Source organism: Helicoverpa zea, chromosome 18, assembly GCF_022581195.2.
Source record: "Helicoverpa zea isolate HzStark_Cry1AcR chromosome 18, ilHelZeax1.1, whole genome shotgun sequence".
NCBI lineage: Eukaryota > Metazoa > Arthropoda > Insecta > Lepidoptera > Noctuidae > Helicoverpa > Helicoverpa zea.
The window spans coordinates 4945009-4967134 of NC_061469.1; the positions used below are offsets into that span (position 1 = coordinate 4945009).

Genomic DNA, 22126 nt, shown 5'->3' on the forward strand with positions numbered 1-22126 from the left:
TTATTTATTGAGTCTAAAAAGCAGTACCTACATAAATCATTTTGGTAAACATTACGTACCTATTTAAAAAAGTTAAACGTAAGCAAGTAACTACTTAATCAATTTATTCTTAAAAAAATATGAAAAAAGAAATCACTTAGGTACTCAAAATTACCCTAGGAATTAAAGAGCTGTTTATTTTAGAATTAATTAAAACCTTCATTTACATCACGAGATAAAAAAAATACAATCAAGGAGTTTCATGTGTAACGAAACGTCAAAATTACGCATGACATTGAGCGTTTTCCCGCGGATTTGTGCGCCGCGGTGACTCAACTGCAGTTCCATTCTCGTGTTCTCGCGCCATTCGCTTGCCGAAAGAGATTCGAGACGAACGTAGCTGCGTACATTTTGTGTTGTTATTTCGTAAGCAGTGCTTCGTGGCTTTCTTCTATCACAATGGCCAACCTGAGCTTATTTGTGCCCGTTTTGTTACTGGCTTTATTCATCAAAGAAGGTAAGATTATTTTTATTGCAACCTTTTTTATAGTTGTGTTTTAATTAATTTGATTTATCCGATAATCCGTTTAGCGATTGAGTATTTTGAAACATGTTTGTTGGCATTCGTTGCGTTCACGTATCGTAGTATGGAAATTGGTTTATTTAAAAATTTCACTGATAAAATAAATATCTACTTACCTTCAACAACAATAATGAAATTACAATGACGTGCTAAAAAATATTTTATAGATTTCCACATCTAACCTACTTAGGCAAGTGTTGTCAACTCTTAAATTGCATTTATAAATGGACTATTGATACATCGCATTCCTTTTATAATTCTTGCAATCTCAAAATTTAAAAAATGCGTATCTTCGTCACCATTTTAGATATCAGACATTTCCATTTTTTACACACACATCTTCCATTTTTTATAAAATGTAACAAAAATGTCTAAAATCAAAATGGTAGGTACATTGTTAAGAAGTTACCTATAACCATTTACGCTGTCAGGCACTTTTGAAAATGTTGAATTGTTCAGCTACTTTTAAAGCTGACCGTACCTACTTACGAAATGCAACTGATGCATCCAAATTGCACCTATTACAAACTCGATAACATAGCGTGTTCGTTCTCCACAAAAAGTCTATTAAAACATTGCAAAAGGGGACAATTCATTGACACAAGACAAGGGGGACAATTCAGTGAACAATACCAAGCAACTTGGCACTGCATAAAATTGCATCCAAACGGCTGTTTAGTTTTTAATAGGTACCCGATTACATAAATTAATTTATTTTATTTTTGACGATATAATCAAGATTAATTGAGCTTAAGAAATCTAGGCCATGGACTTTGTGACTAATAACAAAAATATTTTTCAAAATCAACAATGGTGTCTCAAAGAATGTCTGATACATTACATCTGTTTACACAGACAGCGTTTTCGTAAAATAATTAACACAGTATTGTACAAATCATAAAATTAATTACTTCTTATGCAGTATTAGTAGGTACCGACATCTTTAGACGTATCTACCGTCGTAGGTACCTTAAATATCGGTACATTATCTCTGATTAAGTAACTATTAAAATATTTACCGTAGATAAAATTTACTAGCGAACCGCGTCACATGTTATTTACCTATAAACACGCAAGCGATGCAATCTGGGCTACCTTGAGTTGCATCTAGTACTATTGAACTTTGCTTTTGTTTTGAGTCAGGTGGGCTGAGAAATTGTTACGTATAAAGTATATCCCTAGGTAAACCTTCAGCTAAATTATCTACAGCTTTATCTATCTTACTGCGACACATCAATGGTGTTCCTATATTTTACACTAGCTTCTGCCAGCGGTTTCACCCGCATCCCGTGGGAACTACTTCCCGTACCGGGATAAAAAATAGCCTATAGCCTTCCTCGATAAATGGGCTATCTAACACTGAAAGACATTTTCAAATCGGACCAGTAGTTCCTGAGATTAGCACGTTCAAACAAACAAACTCTTCAGCTTTATAATATTAGTATAGATTCTGTGACACCAGAGTATTTATCAAATCTTTATTGGGTTTTATTGGAAACCTTTCCCACCATTCGAAATTATTCAGCGGTAAAATCGTGCCAATGATCACGATAGAATTTATTGAACTTTAATTACAATGGTCTTGGATTAAATGCATTTATGAATGAAATACCTGTGATCTAAAAATAACTGTGACAGTAAATTATTGTGGTCAACCAAATCATTTCGCATCGTGCCTATATTTTTTTAATTCGTTAAGTACACTAGCTATATAGCTTTGATACTTCAGTACAATTTATAAGAATACTTTTAAAAAGAAGTATGCCTTTGTTTGAACTATTATACTATGTAAGTGACAGAGGCCCTGCATATTGGGCAATTTTTCTCACGCAATTAGCTCCAAGGCAAGAAGCCGTATGCGTGGGAAGTGCCCGTGTTAGGGACTGAGTGCAAATTAAACCCGATCTCTATCCTTGAGCAATATGTCACATGTATGTGCTTTTTAGACATGCAAGAAATTGCTCAAGGTATAGATCCTTGTAGGGCAAAAGCATCCTCATTTTTGGTAACTATTTCGATGTACTCTGGTCGAAATTAAACTTAGTAGGTATATACAGTGAAAGAAGATTAAATACATCAAAAGTCTTAAGTGCAAACAGAAGTTTATCTTTTTGTTTATCAATATGATAATATTAATACCCAAATTCACACAGCAAAAGAAACAATTAAAATCATTTGCAGGCTCAGATCAGATCTGAGTTTGCAGGTATAAAATTTTTACAAGTTGCATGAACGCTTTGGCAATAAAAACCCAAAACACCCCAAAATGTGCAGATCCACTTTAGGAAGGCTATACGCGTGCTTATTATTACATAAACGACCTGAGTCCATTTACAACCAGTTCTACCAGTACCTATTGGAAACTTTGTTTTTGCACTCTTATGGAAGAAAGCATAGGTATTATTTAATTCTGTTACGTACGTGTGGCTCAAACGGTTAAGGAAGTTACGACATTTTATACAAGACTTGTTTGTGTGAATAAATAAGTAGTTGGGTGACAAACACGATTTTCCCTGATCGAAATTGGCTTTTCCTTTGACCACGTAGGTAAAAATAATCAAAAAACAAAACACTTTTCATTCTTTTGGGACCTATTATTTTGCCATTGGCGCTGCACAGTGAGTGAAGTTGTACCTATTTTCATTTTTATAGCAAAAAGGCAGTAGGTAGACAGAAATTTAATAATCATCTAATGCAGTCCACTCCCACGTTAGATGTAAAGGATCCGACACAAAATGGTAACATGACATCAGAACCTCAATCAAAACATTATCTCATAATATGCTTGAATTTACGTATTGTAGTAGTAACTCTTGTTCCCAAGAGGAAAGACTGTTTACCTGATCTATCCTTATTATATCCTTGTATCCTTATGTTAAAACTGAAGAATTCGTTTGAACGCGCTAATATCAAAATATCTAGTGCTCTGATTTGTAGGTCTATCAGTAGATTGCTATTTATCAAGGATTTTTGTCCGGGTGTAAGAAATCTTCACGGGATGCAATACTTAGCTAGTTACTTATAGGATATTATTGGTTGAACTTTTTGTTTCACTTTCAAAGTTTCAAGCTAGATCTAATCTACTTATATGAACTGCAGTAGAAAACCAGCTACTTCTATGCGAACCATCAACATGCAAGGCGAAAAAAGTAGAAAGACATTCCGTCTTACTCCGCTTATACTTACGTCGTTCATAAATATTTATCAAAGGCCCCAAAGTATGCAACAGTAGTACAAGCAACATGTTGTAAATTAAATAAAATGGTCGTGTTTGTCGCTTTCACTACGGTTATCGCATCGCCATTGGTTTGACACACTTATCCCTACGCCCTACGTGGCCCTACTACGCAGTTGGAAAAATATGCAGTGAAGGGACTTTCTATTTCCATAGCTTTAATGGTGTCATGATTTTTATCGCTGTTTTTTTATTATGGTGAACATAGATATGCACGTTAAAGTTATTCATTGTTAATTAAAATTAATAGTGTTTATTTGTTAGTTCCCGTGTATTTAATCATCGTCTAAAAGGGAATTCGTGACACGGTGTAGTAAAAGTAGCTCCGCACTGCCGAGTTCCAGAGAGTCCGATCTGTATCACGGCTATCTAAATCGGTTTAGCCATTTTATAGTCTATTGCTAATTTCTAGCTGCAAGGACAAATTGCAGAATAATTATAAAATATATAAAATAATTTATAGGTAATTATTTTATAGGTATTAACTACATAACTATCAAACTAACAATCAATTTAAGACTACCTACTTCTTACATCACAAAATCGTATAAAAAGCTAACTAACACTAATGTACCTCTACAAATGATCTATCAATCGCTCATTAAAAAACTATCGTAGGTACTTGGCTATATTTTCACAGTATAGTACTCCTCATTCAATTTAATCATTGGTAGGTACTTAATCATCATATCCGGTACTAAACCGAATTGGTATAATAGGCGTGGCCAGTCGCGTGACTCGGTCGCTAAGTAATTTGTGAATAAGTAGTAAGTATTTAGTGAGTTTTTTTTTTCATATTGAAAAAAAGTATTAAAAAAAAGAGCTGTAATTTATCTAAAATCCAACTTTTTTATGATAGACTTTTTATATAGTATCAAAATTAGTTTGTTTAAAAACGTAATATTGACGAAAAAGGTAGCCAAATGAAACTACTTCTAGATGTCCCAAAGAGTAGGAAGGCAAACAGAACTATGAAGTCTGGTATGAAGTATCATACATACCACAAAAAACTTCGCCATACGTTTCATATTCTAAAGCTATTAGTACCAGCCAGTAATAGCTCATGTCCATAATAATTATCTACTGGTACAAAACAAAAAAAACATCTGTGAAGGAAACTGACATCCTTAACACATTAACTACAAGCGATTCGATACTAAATCATAAACTACTGTAACTCTGGCGAAGTTCCATAAATGAGGTAACTTGTAATAAAGATAATTGACGTCACCTTTCCCTTAGTAATACCAATTCAACTAAAAATAACTCAAAGTCGAAACTAAAAATAACTCAAAGCTAAAAATATGAACGTAATTTTATCTTCCGTTCCTTTGACGACAAAGGGACGAATAGTCTTCCTAAACCTGTCGTAATACGCTGCCGATATTTTTTTTCATATTTATTAATATCAGTGGCAAAAATATTTGGCATGATCTAACCTGCTAACCTACACAATGGTTTTATACGGAAGGGAATAAATACCAAAGCGGTTTATTTAGTAAATACGTACGGCTATAGTGGTAGTCACCACCATAAACAAAATCTTTGTTAATATAATTGATTTTAAATATATCAGTCGATAATCAATTTCAGTACAATCTCACAAACTACAGAAAAAAGCCATAAAATTCACCCAAACTAGGAAACAACAAAACGTAGTAGCTATTTGTAAAATATCCAATTTATATCCGTTAGATTTATGTCAGTGCCCGCATAATTCGGAACGTAATTCAATAAAAAAGCCATGACCTCACCACGAAGCGTGACCAGGACTATTGTCATCACAATGGCGGCAAATCACACCATTGCTTGGAATTAATAGACGCTATTGACAATTAATTTCCTATTGAAGACGTAAGAAATCGTCAATTATTGTGTTTAACTGCAAATTATCCTTTAATTCGTGGTTGAATGGGTAGAAAACTTCGACCTTTTTCTTTATTTTAACCATCTTGCCATAAAATTTTTGGTGAATATCTATACAATGAACAGCTCACAGAGGATTGCAAAATAGATTTTTGTCAGAATTATTTCATCACAGACGGGATTACTGGTTCAAAACAAAATTATCAAAAATACTAGCTTTTATTATCTCCTACATAATTTCCGCCAAAAATGCCTGCAGGACAATGATAAGAATTAATCTGAAAAAATGTTGGTTTAATCGTTTATGAACTTTTAACCTTTAGATATGATACAGGGGTCAATAAAGTCGGGTCATAGATCAGTAGACCTCTTTTGAACGCAGCATAAGTAAGTTGTAATTAGCTTCGTGGGAAGTCTCTGATAAAATGATAGTCACCTTTTTAATAACAATACAAATTGAAAATTACTTGTTATGTTCCTTTTAACAATTGTCACAGAACTAATTTGGTATAAGGAATCCATTATGAAAAATCCTAATTTAATGAGTATTTTTGTCGGGATAACTTAATAAAACCCGAAGAAACAGCCCTTCTTTTTACACGCTTTTTATTAGCTTCACCTGTATGTTTGTAACCGACTTCTTTGGGCGCGATTTTGACCCACTTGAAACGGCCAGATTTCGTTCAAACTTTGTAGATTTATTGAGGACCGATGACAATACAATAATTTGATAAAATAATTCCATTTTTAACCGACTTCCCAAAAAGGAGGAGGTTACACATAAACATCGATTACTCCGAGGTTTATAGACCGATTTACGTGATTCTTTTTTTGTTCGACTCGGAATAGCTGCCAGTTGGTCCCATAGTCATCAGGTCAGGATCTGATGATGGAAACCCTGAGAAATCGAGGGCAACCTTTAAAAGTTGTAGGCATACATAGGGTAAAAACTTGACACTCAGGTGTACGCCTAAAAGCACTATTCAACTGTGAAGATTTGGAGCTGACTTGATGATGGAGACCAGAGAGGGTCGAGGGAATTCGACAACTGAATATGTAAACTACCTCGTGTTTGGGCTTAAATTATTTGTATTGACAAGACCTTTGCAACAGTGAAGGTTTGGAGCTGACCTGATGATGGAGACCAGAGAAAGTCGAGGGAACTCGACAACTGAATATGTAAACTACCTCGTGTTTGGGCTTAAATTATTCGTATTGACAAGACCTATGCAACAGTGAAGGTTTGGAGCTGACCTGATGATGGAGACCAGAGAAAGTCGAGGGAACTCGACAATTGAATATGTAAAATACCTCGTTTGGACTTGTATGGATAGTGACAACTATTCATATCACTGTAAAGCTTTAAGGGATTGTTCACACCAAACGTATTGTCCGCCGCTGACTGTGAGTATACTCACTGTCTGCCCCAGTGTGAACGTCGACTCAATCTGCAGTACCCGTACTCACCAAGCCGACAATAAGCTATAGCGTACGATGCGCTACATGTGTGAACAAAAGAATAGGCTCGTGTAGATTCACACTAGATGCGTACGCTGAGCGGCTGACTATTCTACACATAAAAGAGCTCAGTATTTGAACCCCCCAATCTTCATACATAACAGATGCTATGTCTTCCCAAGCGCATCTCCGTAAGTTTCTATCACTAAATTCTTCTGAATTCGCATTCCAAATACATTCTCTAGAATGTACTTCTGCAATAAACTTTTCGGTGTCGAACATCGCGAGGTGTCACGTGTCACGTCTGTCCTCATTAAAGTTTGTTTCTCGAGTGTATTGCGGCCGAGGCGCGCGGCGGTGCGGGCGCGGCGGAGCGGCGCTATTCGGCAACTGCGTCCGCGTAGCCAATCCGCGTCCGCCGTGCATAGTCGCGTAGTAAAATAATCGGCCACTGAGAGTCAGCGACAACTGACGACGTAATAGCGTATAGTCGGTTCGGTGTGAACGACAATTTCAATATATATGGAAAAGCAATAAACTGCGTAACGCGCGCTCACAGTCAGCGGCCGACAATACGTTTGGTCTGAACGATGCCTAAATAAATAACCTTTTTACAAAAAAATTAAACCGACTTCCCAAAACACTAAAAAGCAAAAAAAAAACTAATTTTAGGTGCATCGGCCTAGAAGTCGGTGGCAAAATTAACTTAGTAACATCCATTAGACACCGACTTCTAGGCTTTTCAATTTGCAAAATATGATGTTTGTTAATTGATATAATTTTCATCTATAGTCGATAAGGTAAGAAAATTAATTAAAATTTTCTAGAATTTTTCTCTACAGTCGATAAGGCTGGACTCGATGTTAATTTTTATTTCCAATAATTATCTTTAGCAGTTTTCTGTAATATTGACAAATTTTTGTATACTAAAGAGAATTTTAATTCTACAAAACAAATAATAGTTTTAAAACAAACTAAAAAGTAGAAAATAAATAATAGTTTTAAAAAAACTAAAAAAACACGCTTTTTATAGAAAAACGAACCAAAAAATAGAAAATAAATTTTAATGAATTTAAATTAAGAAAACAGTGTTCAAAATTTCAATGACTATAAATTAATAATAGTGTGAATACAAAAAAAAATATTTAAAAAAAGCGTGGGGTGCTTTTTAAGATATTATCGAAATGAAAATCACTGTACTCATATCTGTCAATAAAATATTTATAACTATTGACACCATGCACCCCACGCTTTTTTTAAATATTTTTTTTTGTATTCACACTATTATTAATTTATAGTCATTGAAATTTTGAACACTGTTTTCTTAATTTAAATTCATTAAAATTTATTTTCTATTTTTTGGTTCGTTTTTCTATAAAAAGCGTGTTTTTTTAGTTTTTTTAAAACTATTATTTATTTGCAATTGAAATTTATTTTTTCTTTGAAATCTAACAAGATCAGATAAATGACAATTTAATGTTCCCAACTATCCCAAACTGTCCCCATGAATAGCAACTTTATTGAATGTTTTGTTACAACCAGCATTATTAAGTGACGTCATAATAATAGAATTTAAAAGGTAGGGGAGCGGTATTAACAGGGGGCCTATTAACAGTCTCTTGAATATGAATCACGATATAATTGACAGTTAAAAAAACAAGGTGCTGGTTGTTTGTGACACAATTATTTCATCGTCCTTGTTGTGAGCACGTACTTATTTAATGGGGTTTGAAAGACACGTTTTTGCTTACGTTGATAGATCATAAAAGTAATTGTAATTTTCCGGAAGTTTATATAGGAAATATGTTTTCTCTGTTAAGAATTGCTAGGCACAGGCTTAGTCTAAAGATCCATACAACACACGTCTATTATTAAGGTAGTCGTGACATAATTTCTGAATCATAAAACCATAACAACAATGTCATAATGACATAATGAGTAGATTAGTGTCCTCAATATAATACCTACTATAAAATAATCCAAAGTTCATAATACATTTTATGATCATGAACATAATATTACTTAGAATAAATAGTTCACACGTTAACTCTTTAGAACCAAGGACGGCACACCTATGCACATACATTGGTATCCAGGGCACCGGGTCAGGTTTTCAAACTAAACACATGTAAACCAACTATTTAAGGGCCCTCCTAATAGCATTTTGCTTACCCCAAGCAAATATTTTTCGACAGTATACCCGCTTAATGGTTTTAAACGAACGTCATCGAAATTCACATGTTGATTTATTGAGTACGGTTATAAGTGGGACAAATCAATGGTTTTAGTATGATGAGGATTGTACAGCAAACCCATAGTTTCGTAATTTTGGTGGAACAGTTTTAAATATTAGTTCCTTTGTTGTGTATGTATCACCCTCAAGACAACCCCTTTAGCCCTATCTACCTTAGACTTACCTTATTAGAAATCGTGGTCCTTAACAGTAAGATTTTAGGGCCACATTTTATAATAAAGGGTATCGGTTTCAGGAAACATAAGAACGCCTAAATAGGATTGTACTTATGTAAGTTTGTATATCTTAGAGTCGAACAATGGAACTATTAGACGCGCCGTCAAGAATGCGTGGGTTTATTACGATACAAAGGTACCTTTTATTATAAATCATAAACATAACGCAAGTGATGTTATAAATAATCGAGAGTGGCTTACTAACAATAAATCTTAGAAACCACATTCATAACAACTTTTTATTGGGCTCTGACACAGTTTAAATATTATGTATCTTTACCGTGGCTCTGACGTATATTAAGTGCGAACTTATACACTTACGGTACAATACAGTAGGTAAGTTTGTTATTATTATTATATGGTGTATAACAGTCACATAACTTTTACATTTCGACGAGAAGTATTCTTCGAAGAAAAAAGATTGTTCTAACGCTAGACCATAAAATATTGTTTATAAAAAGGGCATTGACGTAATGTGAACGGAAATGTTTCGTATTCCAGAGTTTCCAGATTGCCCATGGCCCATGGGTAATTTATAGGTTAAAAGCAGTAAAATAATTGGGACAAAGCCAACGCTAATACCTCATGACCTCAAAAATATTACATCGTGTATGACACAACATTGATGGCCTTGATCCATTTATGCCCCAATCTTCAGGAAGAAAACGAAAACGGTCATAAAGTAGGTAAGTATACGAAAAATATAGTGGCTGTATCTCCCGTTGATAAATAAAAAAATGAAGTGCATATTTTTCAAATATTTCAAAAATGAACTTTCTTCTTCTTGATAGTCATAATTTTTATCTATACTGTCAGCAAAATTTTACATTTATACCTAGCTGAAATTGCGCAAAGATCGTTTAAATGTTTTTTATAGCTGTAAGTACTGATGACGTACACAGCCTACTTATTAGCAGTGTTAGCAGTTTAGCACCTATCCAACGTTGTACCTTTACTACATAATCGAGTCACGTCTTGAAGAAGTAATTATCAAGGCATGCCCTCGCCTTATTTCTCCCCAAATATTGAAAATGACAGCAGAATGTTTTCAACTCACTAATTACCTACTTGAAATTCTCGTGGCTCAAGTTTCCTCCTACAAAACTTGTTTACTTCATTACCGCGAATATCTGAGGAATATCGCACTGACTATCTGGTTATCTGTTCCACAGTACATCAGGATATTTAATGCTATAAAGGTTCTTAAAGTTGGGCCCATCTCACTCATTTGACCTCTGCAACAATTTACCCTTAGGTGAAACCGGTTGCATTGGTACCTCCAGTTTATACCTGACTTGAATACGAAAGTCCCTATACTTATTTATACCAAAACCTGATACGTGCTATTGCAATTACTTATTAAGTAAAACAGACTAACTTCCTCGACCGTAATACCATTCACTTTTCCAAAGTTCTTAAAACTGAAACCATGATGACTTTTAGAACTTTATGGATAAAAGTGCTTGTCTAATCCTTAAGCGAATAACTTTGTATAATCCATTAAGCCAGAGGATTATAGGTTCAGAATTACCAGTAATTAATAGGGTGATTAATGTGATTATCCTTAATCGGGCCTAAGAGGGAATCAATAGCCTTTAATCAAACGGCTAGGAAGCCCTTTAAGAACTTCATCCTGCTTATTGAGGTTGAATTTCATAAGTCCATGTAATCAATTGTATAGAACCTATAAAAATGACCTATAAGCCATAAAGACGATCAGGGTATTTCTCTACGGCCCGTCGCAAGACTGCCGCCAACGGCGAATTCCCAACCCGCAACCCGTTTTACCGGTCAAAGAGGAGAGACCTCAACAAATTAAATCAGGATTTCTAATCCGAGACATGCAAAATTCAATTACGAGCTTGCAATAGCAAACATTGAAAAAGCACTGGATACTATAAAAGTATAAAAACTCCTTTGAAATGAATAAGATTGTCGCTATGTGAGACGTAGACTCAGTGAGGGCCAATGGCCTAATAGTCAAGAGCCTCGACCTACACCTAAAAAGGTTCTGGTTAGATTGCACCTATATAGGCCTTAATACGGAAAGCGATACGCCTTGACACTGCGAGTATTGTCTGCTATCGTCCTGTTGTATTGTTAGGATATTTCCTTTCACCCTGACCGCTGAGATTGAAACATGCTTGATTTTAGAGCGAATTTGAAAGCCAATTACCACCAGCCAATATTGACCAATTTTATCTCGGTAGGTTTCGTGAATTTTTGGTGGTGGTAGTAGGTACTACCTATTACATTAAAATTCGTGAGCACAATAATTTCTTAAATACTTCTAACAATGGTAGCATAAATCTCATGAGTAGTTCAAGTCGCCCGGAGGCGGAATATACGATACCTGACGTAACGCCATCATTGGACTGCTTTCTATATTACATAATATTAATAGAACGTAGAAAAGGTGAATGGAAGTATGTTATTTTCGTGCTTTGATTATTTAAAATGGAATCGGTCTTATTTTGCCTTTCCCTTGATGGTCTAATCACACTTTGATGAAGCACGGATTGAGAACCGAAATATGGCGGAGTTCGCTGCTCAATAACAGTCACATGGCTGTGGGCTGGGCTCATAATTATGGTCAAACTGCAAAGACTTAGGGTTAGGTAGAAACAATTTTTAGTTTTCCCTCAAGCCCCATTTATAACTTGGTCCAGTTTACATTATAATATAAATACAAGCTAAAATGATATCTACAAGTTTTCGATAATTCTGATGCAAGTTGGGGGCTTGTCGGAACATAATTCCATAACCGCCAAGTGTTCCATTGACCCAAATACCCAGTTCACCGATCCTTATAGAAAAAATATCAATAGTGTTTAAAATATACGGAGTGGTATTGTGTGCAAGTCATTAATAACCCGAACCCAATCTAAATAACAATGGGACAATTGGTACTCGATCACGGTGCCTAAGTTTGACTCAGAAACAGTATTGGGAAACTCTTTTCTAGAATGTTCTATCTAGTCACACCACTTTCATTATGTATACTAGACTTTTTTTGAAGAAGTTAAGAAAACTGTGCTTTTCAATATGAGAGTAGGACTATGCCCAGCGGTAATACCATGAAAAGGCTAATGATGATGATGTAGAAATGACGCAAAGCTTTTTTTTGTTTGTGAGGCTAATCAATAAAAGGTTAAATTAATTTTAAACCAGGTAATTAATTGCCTAATTAAAAAATTCGTAACACGTCAAAAAGCTATTTCCCTATTGATCATTATCCATTTGAAATCAATAAAGAATTTCAGGCTTTTGGTAGTATTTGTAGATATTTTTCAAAGTTTTGCTTCTTCAAAACCTAGTAAGCTCGAATAATATTACCGAAATTATTGTCCAAGTAAACCAATGGATGTATACATATAACGTGTGTGGCAAATTATAATTAAAAACGCGTATTTTTTATCAAAGATCTCATACCCAACCTACAGTCAAATTCAGTCACAAATTTCTGCCAAATTAAGTATCAAAGTATTGTTTCAATTACTTATGTATCCTTTGTAAACCGCTATGTAACAAACAAATAGAATGTTGTTAAAGAAACTTTTCTTTAACAACACACGCACGCGTGCGTTTTTTGCTTCAACGCAACAGCAAACAGGTTTAGGTACCTATTGCGAAACTCTTGTTTATCAATACAATGTTCCATCTCATCTGCCATCGTACAAATGACGAGGACACAGAATCGGAGGCTGTAGTGCGTAGTGTAGGTACGTGCAAAACTATTTGAGTCAAGGGAACTATAGGTACCTTAGATTTAGAGATGGGCAAACTGTACTAATTCGAATTTATTAAGTATGCGATTTAGAAAGTTGGAATAAAATGTAATTTCGGATGGAATTTCTTGCCGGTTTTTCTCCATGACACCCAATCTTTGGAACCGTGCACCTAGCTATTGACGTTACTTTAGCACCTGTAGGTCTTAAGAAAATAAAACCTTTGATGTATCTATTATTGCTTGGGTATTTTGCTTATAAACTCAGCTAATTTAAAAATTACTTCAGTCAGCTCTAAAACTGACACAAGGTCTTTATTTAATACAATGATTGTACTAATAAAAATATCGTGTTTCTTATAACTTAACATATAATATTTTTATTAGTTTTCCTTATCTATTCTTGACCTATTGAAATGGCCTAGAAAAAAACACCGATGTTAGGTGTTTAGGTGTGATAACATAAAATATGACGTAACGGCCCTTTAATTTAGTTCTATAGTTTTAAAAAAAACGACATTATGTAGAGACTTTGCACCCATTTATTCGCATTTATTCGAAGCCCGAAATAGGTTCTTTATGGCCGAATATGATAGCTACCCAGAGTTTAGCACATCACTAGTTAGAAGGGCAAAGTACATACGTTTACTCTTCGCAGTTAAAAACTGGTTGAGGTCTCTTTTTGTTAAAGATGTGAATCAATGAGGCACACAACTGAGGTACTTGTGGCTTCCGAAGGTTGCTCGATAATGAACAATTATTTACTTTTAGGAGATTGGTACCTATATGGTTCACGTCACCGGTAAATAAAGATCAGAGAATAGGTATTTGGTATCTGTATTACGCCGTATATGACAATAATGTTTGAGAAAAAATCTTGTAACAATTTAGATAACGATCATATTTTAAGTATCTTTTTAACAGTTTAAGATCAGAAGCCTGTCTACGACCGTTTGAAATTATGATTCTCATATAGGCATTTCTATAGACAATAATACGTTGAATTTCAGCATGTACTTAAACTATTTCACAATTCTTCAAGTTTATGTAGAAAAGTTAATCACGATTTCATATGTATCTCCTAATATGAGATTAAAATAAAAGGAAGGAAGGCTACGGAGTTGTTACTTGTGTGACGATGATATCATTGCCAATATTTTGAATACAATCCACTTAATAATATTATCATTCAAACTTGTTTCAAAGGACACACCTACGTCAAGCAAGCATAACATATTTTAGTTGTTTTGCTAAAAAATAATAATTTATACATTTTACGCCATTTCAAAATAACAGTTAACAACCATTCTAGACACTGTTCGCTAAAAGTAGGGCTGCCATCTCGAATTTCGCCAAACCCGGACAAACATTAAAAAAACCCGGACATTTGGCGGAAATCGCATTTTTTCCACGAACGAGTACGATTTTTTAAAACAAAATAATACCTAATTTGTAATCCATTTACTATTAACATATACTTAAATTGAATGAGGTGTTTCCTTACATAAAAAGTGTCCGGGTTTTCCCCGGACACTTCTTGAAACCCCGCCCGGACGGCCCCCGGACGGCCTCCAAACGAGGACAAATCCGGGGAAACCCGGACGGATGGCAGCCCTAGCTAAAAGCAAACTTGAAGCTATAACTATTAAAGGAAAATTGCTAGAAAAATCATCTATTGTATTTTATTCAACTACCTACTTATCTGAATAACTTATCGTCATACAACTTATTCAAACGACATTATATTCTAGATTGATCGACAACGCAAGTAATTTTCCTTGTACGCCTTCAAGCTGACAATTGGAAGGGCGTAGGTACTTGTCTATGTCATAATTATTCTATTATACAATGGTATCACATAGGAATATCTATGTACTTAAATGACATGATCTGCATGTATGAGCATTGTTGTTTACTTGATCTAGTTAAGTATGTAGGTACTGAGGTACCTACTTATGTACCTATCTCAGAGAAGCAAATGAATGTCTTATTGTGGATACCTGTGGAAACAAAGACTTGTTGCCTAAGAGAATGGTAAAATGTAGATAGATGTATTCAATAATAATCAAATGGACTTTTGTAGTTATAAAGCTTTTATGCAGATTTACATGGAATCCGTTCACTTTTTCACAAACCAGTTCAATGAATACAGACAGTAGATAATTTTTTTTTATTGTCACCTTGCCCACAGATAAATAAATGTTCAGATGAGTTTGTTTTGTTGAGAACGACGCAAAAAAAGGTTTATAAAGTGACCATATTTTCTTGGTCATGATAGCGTGACATAAGGTAAAATGATAATAATAAACAGTGATTCACAGACCGCGGAAACCTTGAAAGATGGCCATTAAAGTTTTTATTTACAATTTCAACGAAGGTTGACACGTTCCTAGTGCATCAAAAAATACGTTTATAGTATTGCGTTCCGTTAACCGTAACGCTTTTTGTAGACACAGTGAGGAAACGGGTTTAAATCAAGATAAAAAATTAAAGAATTCCTAGGAAGTCTTTGTATGCGTAACTTCAGTTCATCAAGTAAATGAGTTAATTTTAATTTTATAACTTCTATTGTTAATTTTTATGTCGTCTGAATTCTCATTGAAAATTGAAAACTCCTTTCGTTGGATAAGCAGGTAGTTTTCTCTTTTTCACGTCTTTTTTGCCTAAGTCCACTGTCTAGACTTTGGCATATTCAATATCAGTTTGTCTTTAAATCTTAACCAGAGATTAATTCAAGGAACTTGCGTGTATAACCTCCGTAATTTCAATTTAATAAATCTCTTGCACGCAAAGACAATCTTATGTTTATACGTCGTAATATAAACATACTAGCTTTTGCCCGCAACTTCGTTCGCGTGGAATAGTGACTACCAGCAGATTTTTGATTTGACCAATAGATGGCGCTATATGTCCGGAATAATTTTATTTTTATTTTTTTTTTGTAATAAAAACTATCCTATGTCCTTTCTCAAGTTTCAAACTATGTCTGTACCAAATTTCACACAAATCGGTTCAGTAGTTTAGGCGTGAAGAAAAGACAGACAGACAGACAGACAGAGTTACTTTCGCATTTATAATATTAGTTTGGATAACAAGAGTGACGTTGTTTGACATACGTAGGTACTTTAAACTTAGGTACTTAGAAAATCTTGCCCTATTAAAGTAACTTAGTTGGTAGGTTGATGAATAGTGGAATATTTTTTTATAGTTTTTTCATCAATAAGAACGATTAAAAACACTAAATCGTACAATAAACAAGTTTAAGCTTTTTTACTTGGATAAAAAAAAAATATCTTCATGTAGGTACGTTGCAAAATGTAAGTACCTACTTATAATTTGTATGAATACTTCGATATACCTAATTGATGAGTCGATTGTGTAATCGAGCGACCTACATTATGCATCGATAAACATACGACGCGTAAATTTCCTTTATGTAACACATGCTTTTACGATCAATCTGTACGCTTACTTATTGAGCAGAAAATAACGTAACTAATTACCGTTGTTAATGTTAACAATGGAAGAAAATGTATTGAGAATTCATTGATACTGTTTTTGCGGTTGTGGAATGAGCTCATACTGTTTATGAATGACTAAACCCGTTGGTACCAGCACATCGTATTTTACAGTGGTATGCAACATTCGAATATTACCTTGACTTTGTTTTGCCGGCCGTTGATATATTTAATGCGGCTTTGTCTCGTGATTTTGAAAACACGTGCCATTTCTCTAATCAGAGAAATAAGCTCCCATATGTTTATGATTACCTAGGTACCAAATATTTGGATAAAATTAATTACATAATACTTAACTATTCAACTAATTTCAAATACCTACCGATACGTCGACAAATGCCAATAAGATAAATTAAAATGCATAATCTTAATCAATTTTGTATGCAGATTAATCATGAACACAAATTCGATAAATTATTTACATACATATTTACGTTGCAGACATGTGAATGTAAAAACATGATGATCTCAGTATAATTGCGTCCTTGTTTTTAAAAAAAAATCTTCCAAAACAAAACACGATCTCATTCTTCTTTCAAATTCCCGTTTCCAGGTGAACCAGTGCGCTGTTGGACGTGCTCATCGGACCTGAACCCGCTGTGCAACGACCCCTTCCTCGCTGGACGTTCCGACAACTCATACCTCTTCCGATTGGAGAACTGTGACGCGAACACTGGTGCCACATACCCTTACCTGACGTCTTCCAAGTCCGCTTGCAAGAAGCAGAGGAAATACAGTAAGTTCTGGAAATGTTTATGACTACGGATGCAACCTCGTTAAATGACTTCTCATGTAGTTATCGATGAGACTTCTGTGGGTACTTGGTGTGTAGGTACTTGGAAACTATAGCCATTCAACAAGCTAATAATAAAATTGTGTATTTTCACATTTTCATAGTACCTTCTTAGGTACTTCGAAATTGGAATCTGGAGGACGCGGGTTCTCCATGGCTATTAAAACCTCCTTGATCTACTAGATACTGTCATCGACAACTGAATGTACGTACCTAGCTAGTATTTTATTGCACTCTGGCTGCATAGAAAGTTGATCAGGAAATCCTATCTTCGCCGCTTGGTTGACAGGTATTAGCTAGATATAATTTATTTATTCCTTTTAAAGAAAGGAAGTGGTCGGAGACTACAGGATATTAGCGAATCTTTTTGTAACAATATTTGCGAAACCTAATATGTATGCGTAACCGGTTTAAAAAGGTCTGGTCTTGGTTTTAAAGTCAAGGATACAAGAGTAGCAGTTTTATTTTTGTATATCTGGGACAGAAATTAAAAGTATCAGAGACAAGACCTAGACATAGTTTCGAGTAATAAATAGACAATTCGGCAGACATACGAGTCATACTTATTTCTGAAATTACGTAGGTACATTCACACGCCACGCAAATACTACCTAGTAGAAAAAAACTATTTACATAATTACATAAACATGTTATTTTAATATATTCCAAAAAGAAATGGCCAATTTTGTAACAGAATATTTTATTTTATTATGCTGCTCATGCATTCCAGAGACAAACCAATGCGCCATTCTACATTTTTAAATAGAAAAAGCTGGCAACGATACGTTCACAAATAAAGAAAATTGGGACAATCCACAATGCGGAAGATAGTTTTCGAAATTGTGGTAACATTTCTCGAAAGGATTTGTATTGTTGACAAATTAATTAATTCTGTGGTTATTTTCATACACCAATAAGTATTGTGAAAATAACGATATCTATTTGTCTATAAGGCATAATAATCATATAGCTATTAAATACACTAGAGATGTAGGTATTTTTTGAGTTAATAATTTTGATACAAATTTTAATATCGTACTTAATAAATCCCCACACACATTATCTACCTACTGATAAAATGGTTACAGGAAATGTCAATTATAAAAATCATACATTTCAGCACTTTTTCACAATAAATCAAATTTGTACAGAGTCCAGAGTTATACACAGAGTTATACAGTTATTTCAATTTCAAAAATATCTAGTGAGTAGGTACCTACTCACTAGATATTTTTGAAATTGAAATACCCCAGGTGTATGTATTGAGGTACCTATATTGTGCCCTAGAGTACCTACCTACCTATAGGCAGTTTTACGGTTGGTAACTTTTCAAAGCGAGCCCTACTGCGACCAGTTTACATTTGATAACCGTTACTGCCGTTAGGTGACCTCAATACCACCATGGGTAAAACATTGTTCGTATGCAATGAACATGGATTTAGGTACCACACAACATCACGTCTGATTTCCAAATCCCGGATTTAAATTTTTGAGAGTCAACAGATAAACGTCTCCTCATGTTCTAAATTTTTAGTTATATGTAGTATGACACCTAAAAGGTACCTAGGTACCTAACTGCCTACATAATTAACCTGATTGCAATTCGACAAGTTTTGCGCTCGTTAGAATTACGTCAGACTCTTTTGGACGTAAAGCATGTTACTTTGTACCTGTAATTCTAAAAATAATAACTAAACTGACAGTCGCAAAATTACACGTTAAAAAAATAACAAACAAATTGACTCATTAGTCTAAAATATTGTACATTTGTCATACGTGAAGGAAGTTAATTTGTTACATTTTCTCATTTCAATGTCAAGTGCTACCTGCCTACGTAATTATCCTAGCGTGTGAAACATCTAGATACTTCTATTGTCCTTTATAATAGTTGATAATTTCTGTTGTCGTTTGTTCCGGTTATAATTCTCTGCCTTCGGGAAAACTGGGCGTGAACAAGGTCGTATATGAACTATGGTCAGTGAAACACGAATTAAAACCTACCGGTTTAATTAGCTGATTTGTCATGACGGAATAGGGAAAAATATCGGGTCAATAATCCACATAGATAATTAAAATGGAAACTGTACCTACCTAGTGTTCTTTGCGTCCCTACCAACTTTGTCCAGTAGGTAGGTTCCAATTTTGATGGCAACGTTAATTAACTCAGCCTATCGACAAAGCCCAAAAAAAATGGTACCTAAAGGATATCCCTCGCAGTATACCAGATGGTTAAACCAAATAACTGATAGGAATTCCAAACTAAACCCTTATTTACAAACTGAGTAATTGCTCCATAATAACTGAAAAGGCGCTATTATAATCCTTTTATTTTAATTCAACCAGCAATGTTGCCAGACCACTCAAACATAACAACACTAACTAAAAATAAATGGGATTAGCCTCACAGTTCCTAGGCGTCCGTAATTGATAGTTACAGAGGGTAATTATAATTACTCTGGGAAGTAAGACCTCTAAATTAGGTCACGCACGAGAGCAGTTATCCACTTCACAGACGGATCAGTTTGTTCATTACGGCTAATGCGGAGGTTTCAATGGCAAAGGTCACAAGAATATTTAAAGTAGACCTACTTGGTACGAGGTTGTGGATGGCACGAGTACTTTGAGTAGGGTAATGAATGATGAGTTTGACAGATTCTGAAAGATAAATTGTTTATTATTGATTTGGGTTCGATTAATGGGAATCAGTATGTATACTCTCATCATAAGTGGTCGATGAGTAGATGGAGATCTATGTCCTCGAGAATCAAAGTGTGACACTTATTAAGGCGTTGCTTCCCATTCGATAATAAAATATTACCGACAGCTGTCTAAACAGATAGACTTCTGTACCTGGATGTGATTTTAACTTACTTCTAATTTTCTATTTCCAGTCAACGGCCAGATGGTGATTAGCCGCGGATGCACATGGAAGCGTCAAGACGACTACAGTACTACATGCCCAAGCTCCTCAAACGGGCCAAATGAAGTCACCTCCTTCTGTGAAACCTGTGAATACGACGGATGCAACGGAGCAGCCACCATCACCAAAACCATTGCTCTATTAGCTGCACCCTTGACCCTCCTCCTCTTCAAGTAACCAAGTTTAAAAACCACACTAAATATAGTACAAATATAAAATAGATATTTTTATTGTCGACCGTGGGACCATGATGTCAAACCCAAGAGTACCCACCGCAGTTACTGTCTTGTTTTCACATCGAAATGTTGTATAAATTGTGTTTTAATAATATTATTTCCGCAATAATGTGAAATAGCTTTAATGTGACTTAGTATTGATGATAAAGTTTTGATAATTTCTTATTAATAGGTACCTATACCTTATTTTGGTTGTTCCAGCCAGCTTTTTGTGTCTTTACTGTTGAGTAATTTGCATGTACCTGTTATTCTATTCTGTTCTATAATTAACTATAACTCTAATTAGTTTACGAAGGCGGTCTTAATTAATTCGTAGTTTGCTTTACTTTTTCACTTTTCCGGCTCTAAAAACTATGAAAATAGTTCGTCTCGTTTTATCGTCAATGTTTCTCCCTTCGAATTTACCTATTAAGCTGAAACTTATTATGTAAGTTATATTCTATCTCACACACTGATATTAATATATTCTAGATTGTTCTCACTTACTGGTTAAGGAGATATTTTAACTGTAAATATTCTAAATACAATGTCTACATTATTTTAAGTTAATAATAAGTAAAAGCATGTACTAACACAATTTGCTGACTTGTCAAGCAGTTTAATGTTCGCACTTATGCTTAGAAGTGCCTTATTTGTGCAAAATGACATTAAAAAAAGTTATAAGTAAGCATGTAAAATTGACAGCATTGATTCTCAAAAAATATAGAAAACACCGCGTAAATAATTTCTGATGTTGTTTAATTAATAAATTTTATCATAAATATTCATGTTTGTTTGTTTTAATCCCCATATTATGCATTTCCTAAAGGCATTGTATTTTATTTTCTAAAACTTTAACCACTCATAAATGGCTCCGTGCATCTGTGGTGTTGATGATTGATTGCGTATTTACAGTATATACATGGCTAGTACGCAAGCGTGTGAAACTAGTCGCGAATAGATTGGAATTCACTTTTTATACAAAGTCTTCCGATGTATACAGCAGCAGTACGCAAATACTCGCATATATTTTGTAGTGGCCAAAGTATCTTGCTTTGTTCCATAATATACAGTGCTAGTCCGCATGCAAACTAATCGTGCATACACTGGAATAGGCGCGAAAAACTTTACGATTCCAATCTATTCGCGAGCAGTTGCATGCTCGCCATTTTGATTAAAACACGACCTAGCATTTAATGTTAATTTAAATATTAATAATGCTCGTTCAATTAAAAAACATTGTATTAAAAATTGAAGTTATAGTGACGAAAACGAATCGCTGCAAAACCGACTCCACGTAGTCTTGTCTGCCCTACCCTAGAGTGCAATTCAAAACCGCGTAGGCGCGGAGGGGCGAGGCGGC

General features: G+C 34.6%; 1 protein-coding gene across 1 annotated transcript; it reads left to right on the top strand.

The window, feature by feature from the left end:
• The first annotated feature begins 335 nt into the window (after positions 1–335).
• LOC124639178 lies at positions 336–21549 on the top strand. Its single transcript, XM_047176417.1, has 3 exons — positions 336–496; positions 17389–17571; positions 20520–21549. The coding sequence occupies exons 1-3, from the start codon at positions 439–441 to the stop codon at positions 20723–20725; spliced, it is 447 nt and encodes a 148-aa protein (XP_047032373.1). The 5' UTR covers positions 336–438; the 3' UTR covers positions 20726–21549.
• The last annotated feature ends 577 nt before the right edge of the window (positions 21550–22126 follow it).

What these genes read in the sequence shown, in the direction of transcription:
- LOC124639178 (XM_047176417.1), top strand. Translation starts at nt 439, where the DNA reads ATGGCCAACCTGAGCTTATTTGTGCCCGTTTTGTTACTGGCTTTATTC. An exon ending in GGCTTTATTCATCAAAGAAG is followed by an intron (nt 497 to 17,388) that starts GTAAGATTATTT and finishes TCCCGTTTCCAG; the next exon opens with GTGAACCAGTGCGCTGTTGG. An exon ending in CAAGAAGCAGAGGAAATACA is followed by an intron (nt 17,572 to 20,519) that starts GTAAGTTCTGGA and finishes TTCTATTTCCAG; the next exon opens with TCAACGGCCAGATGGTGATT.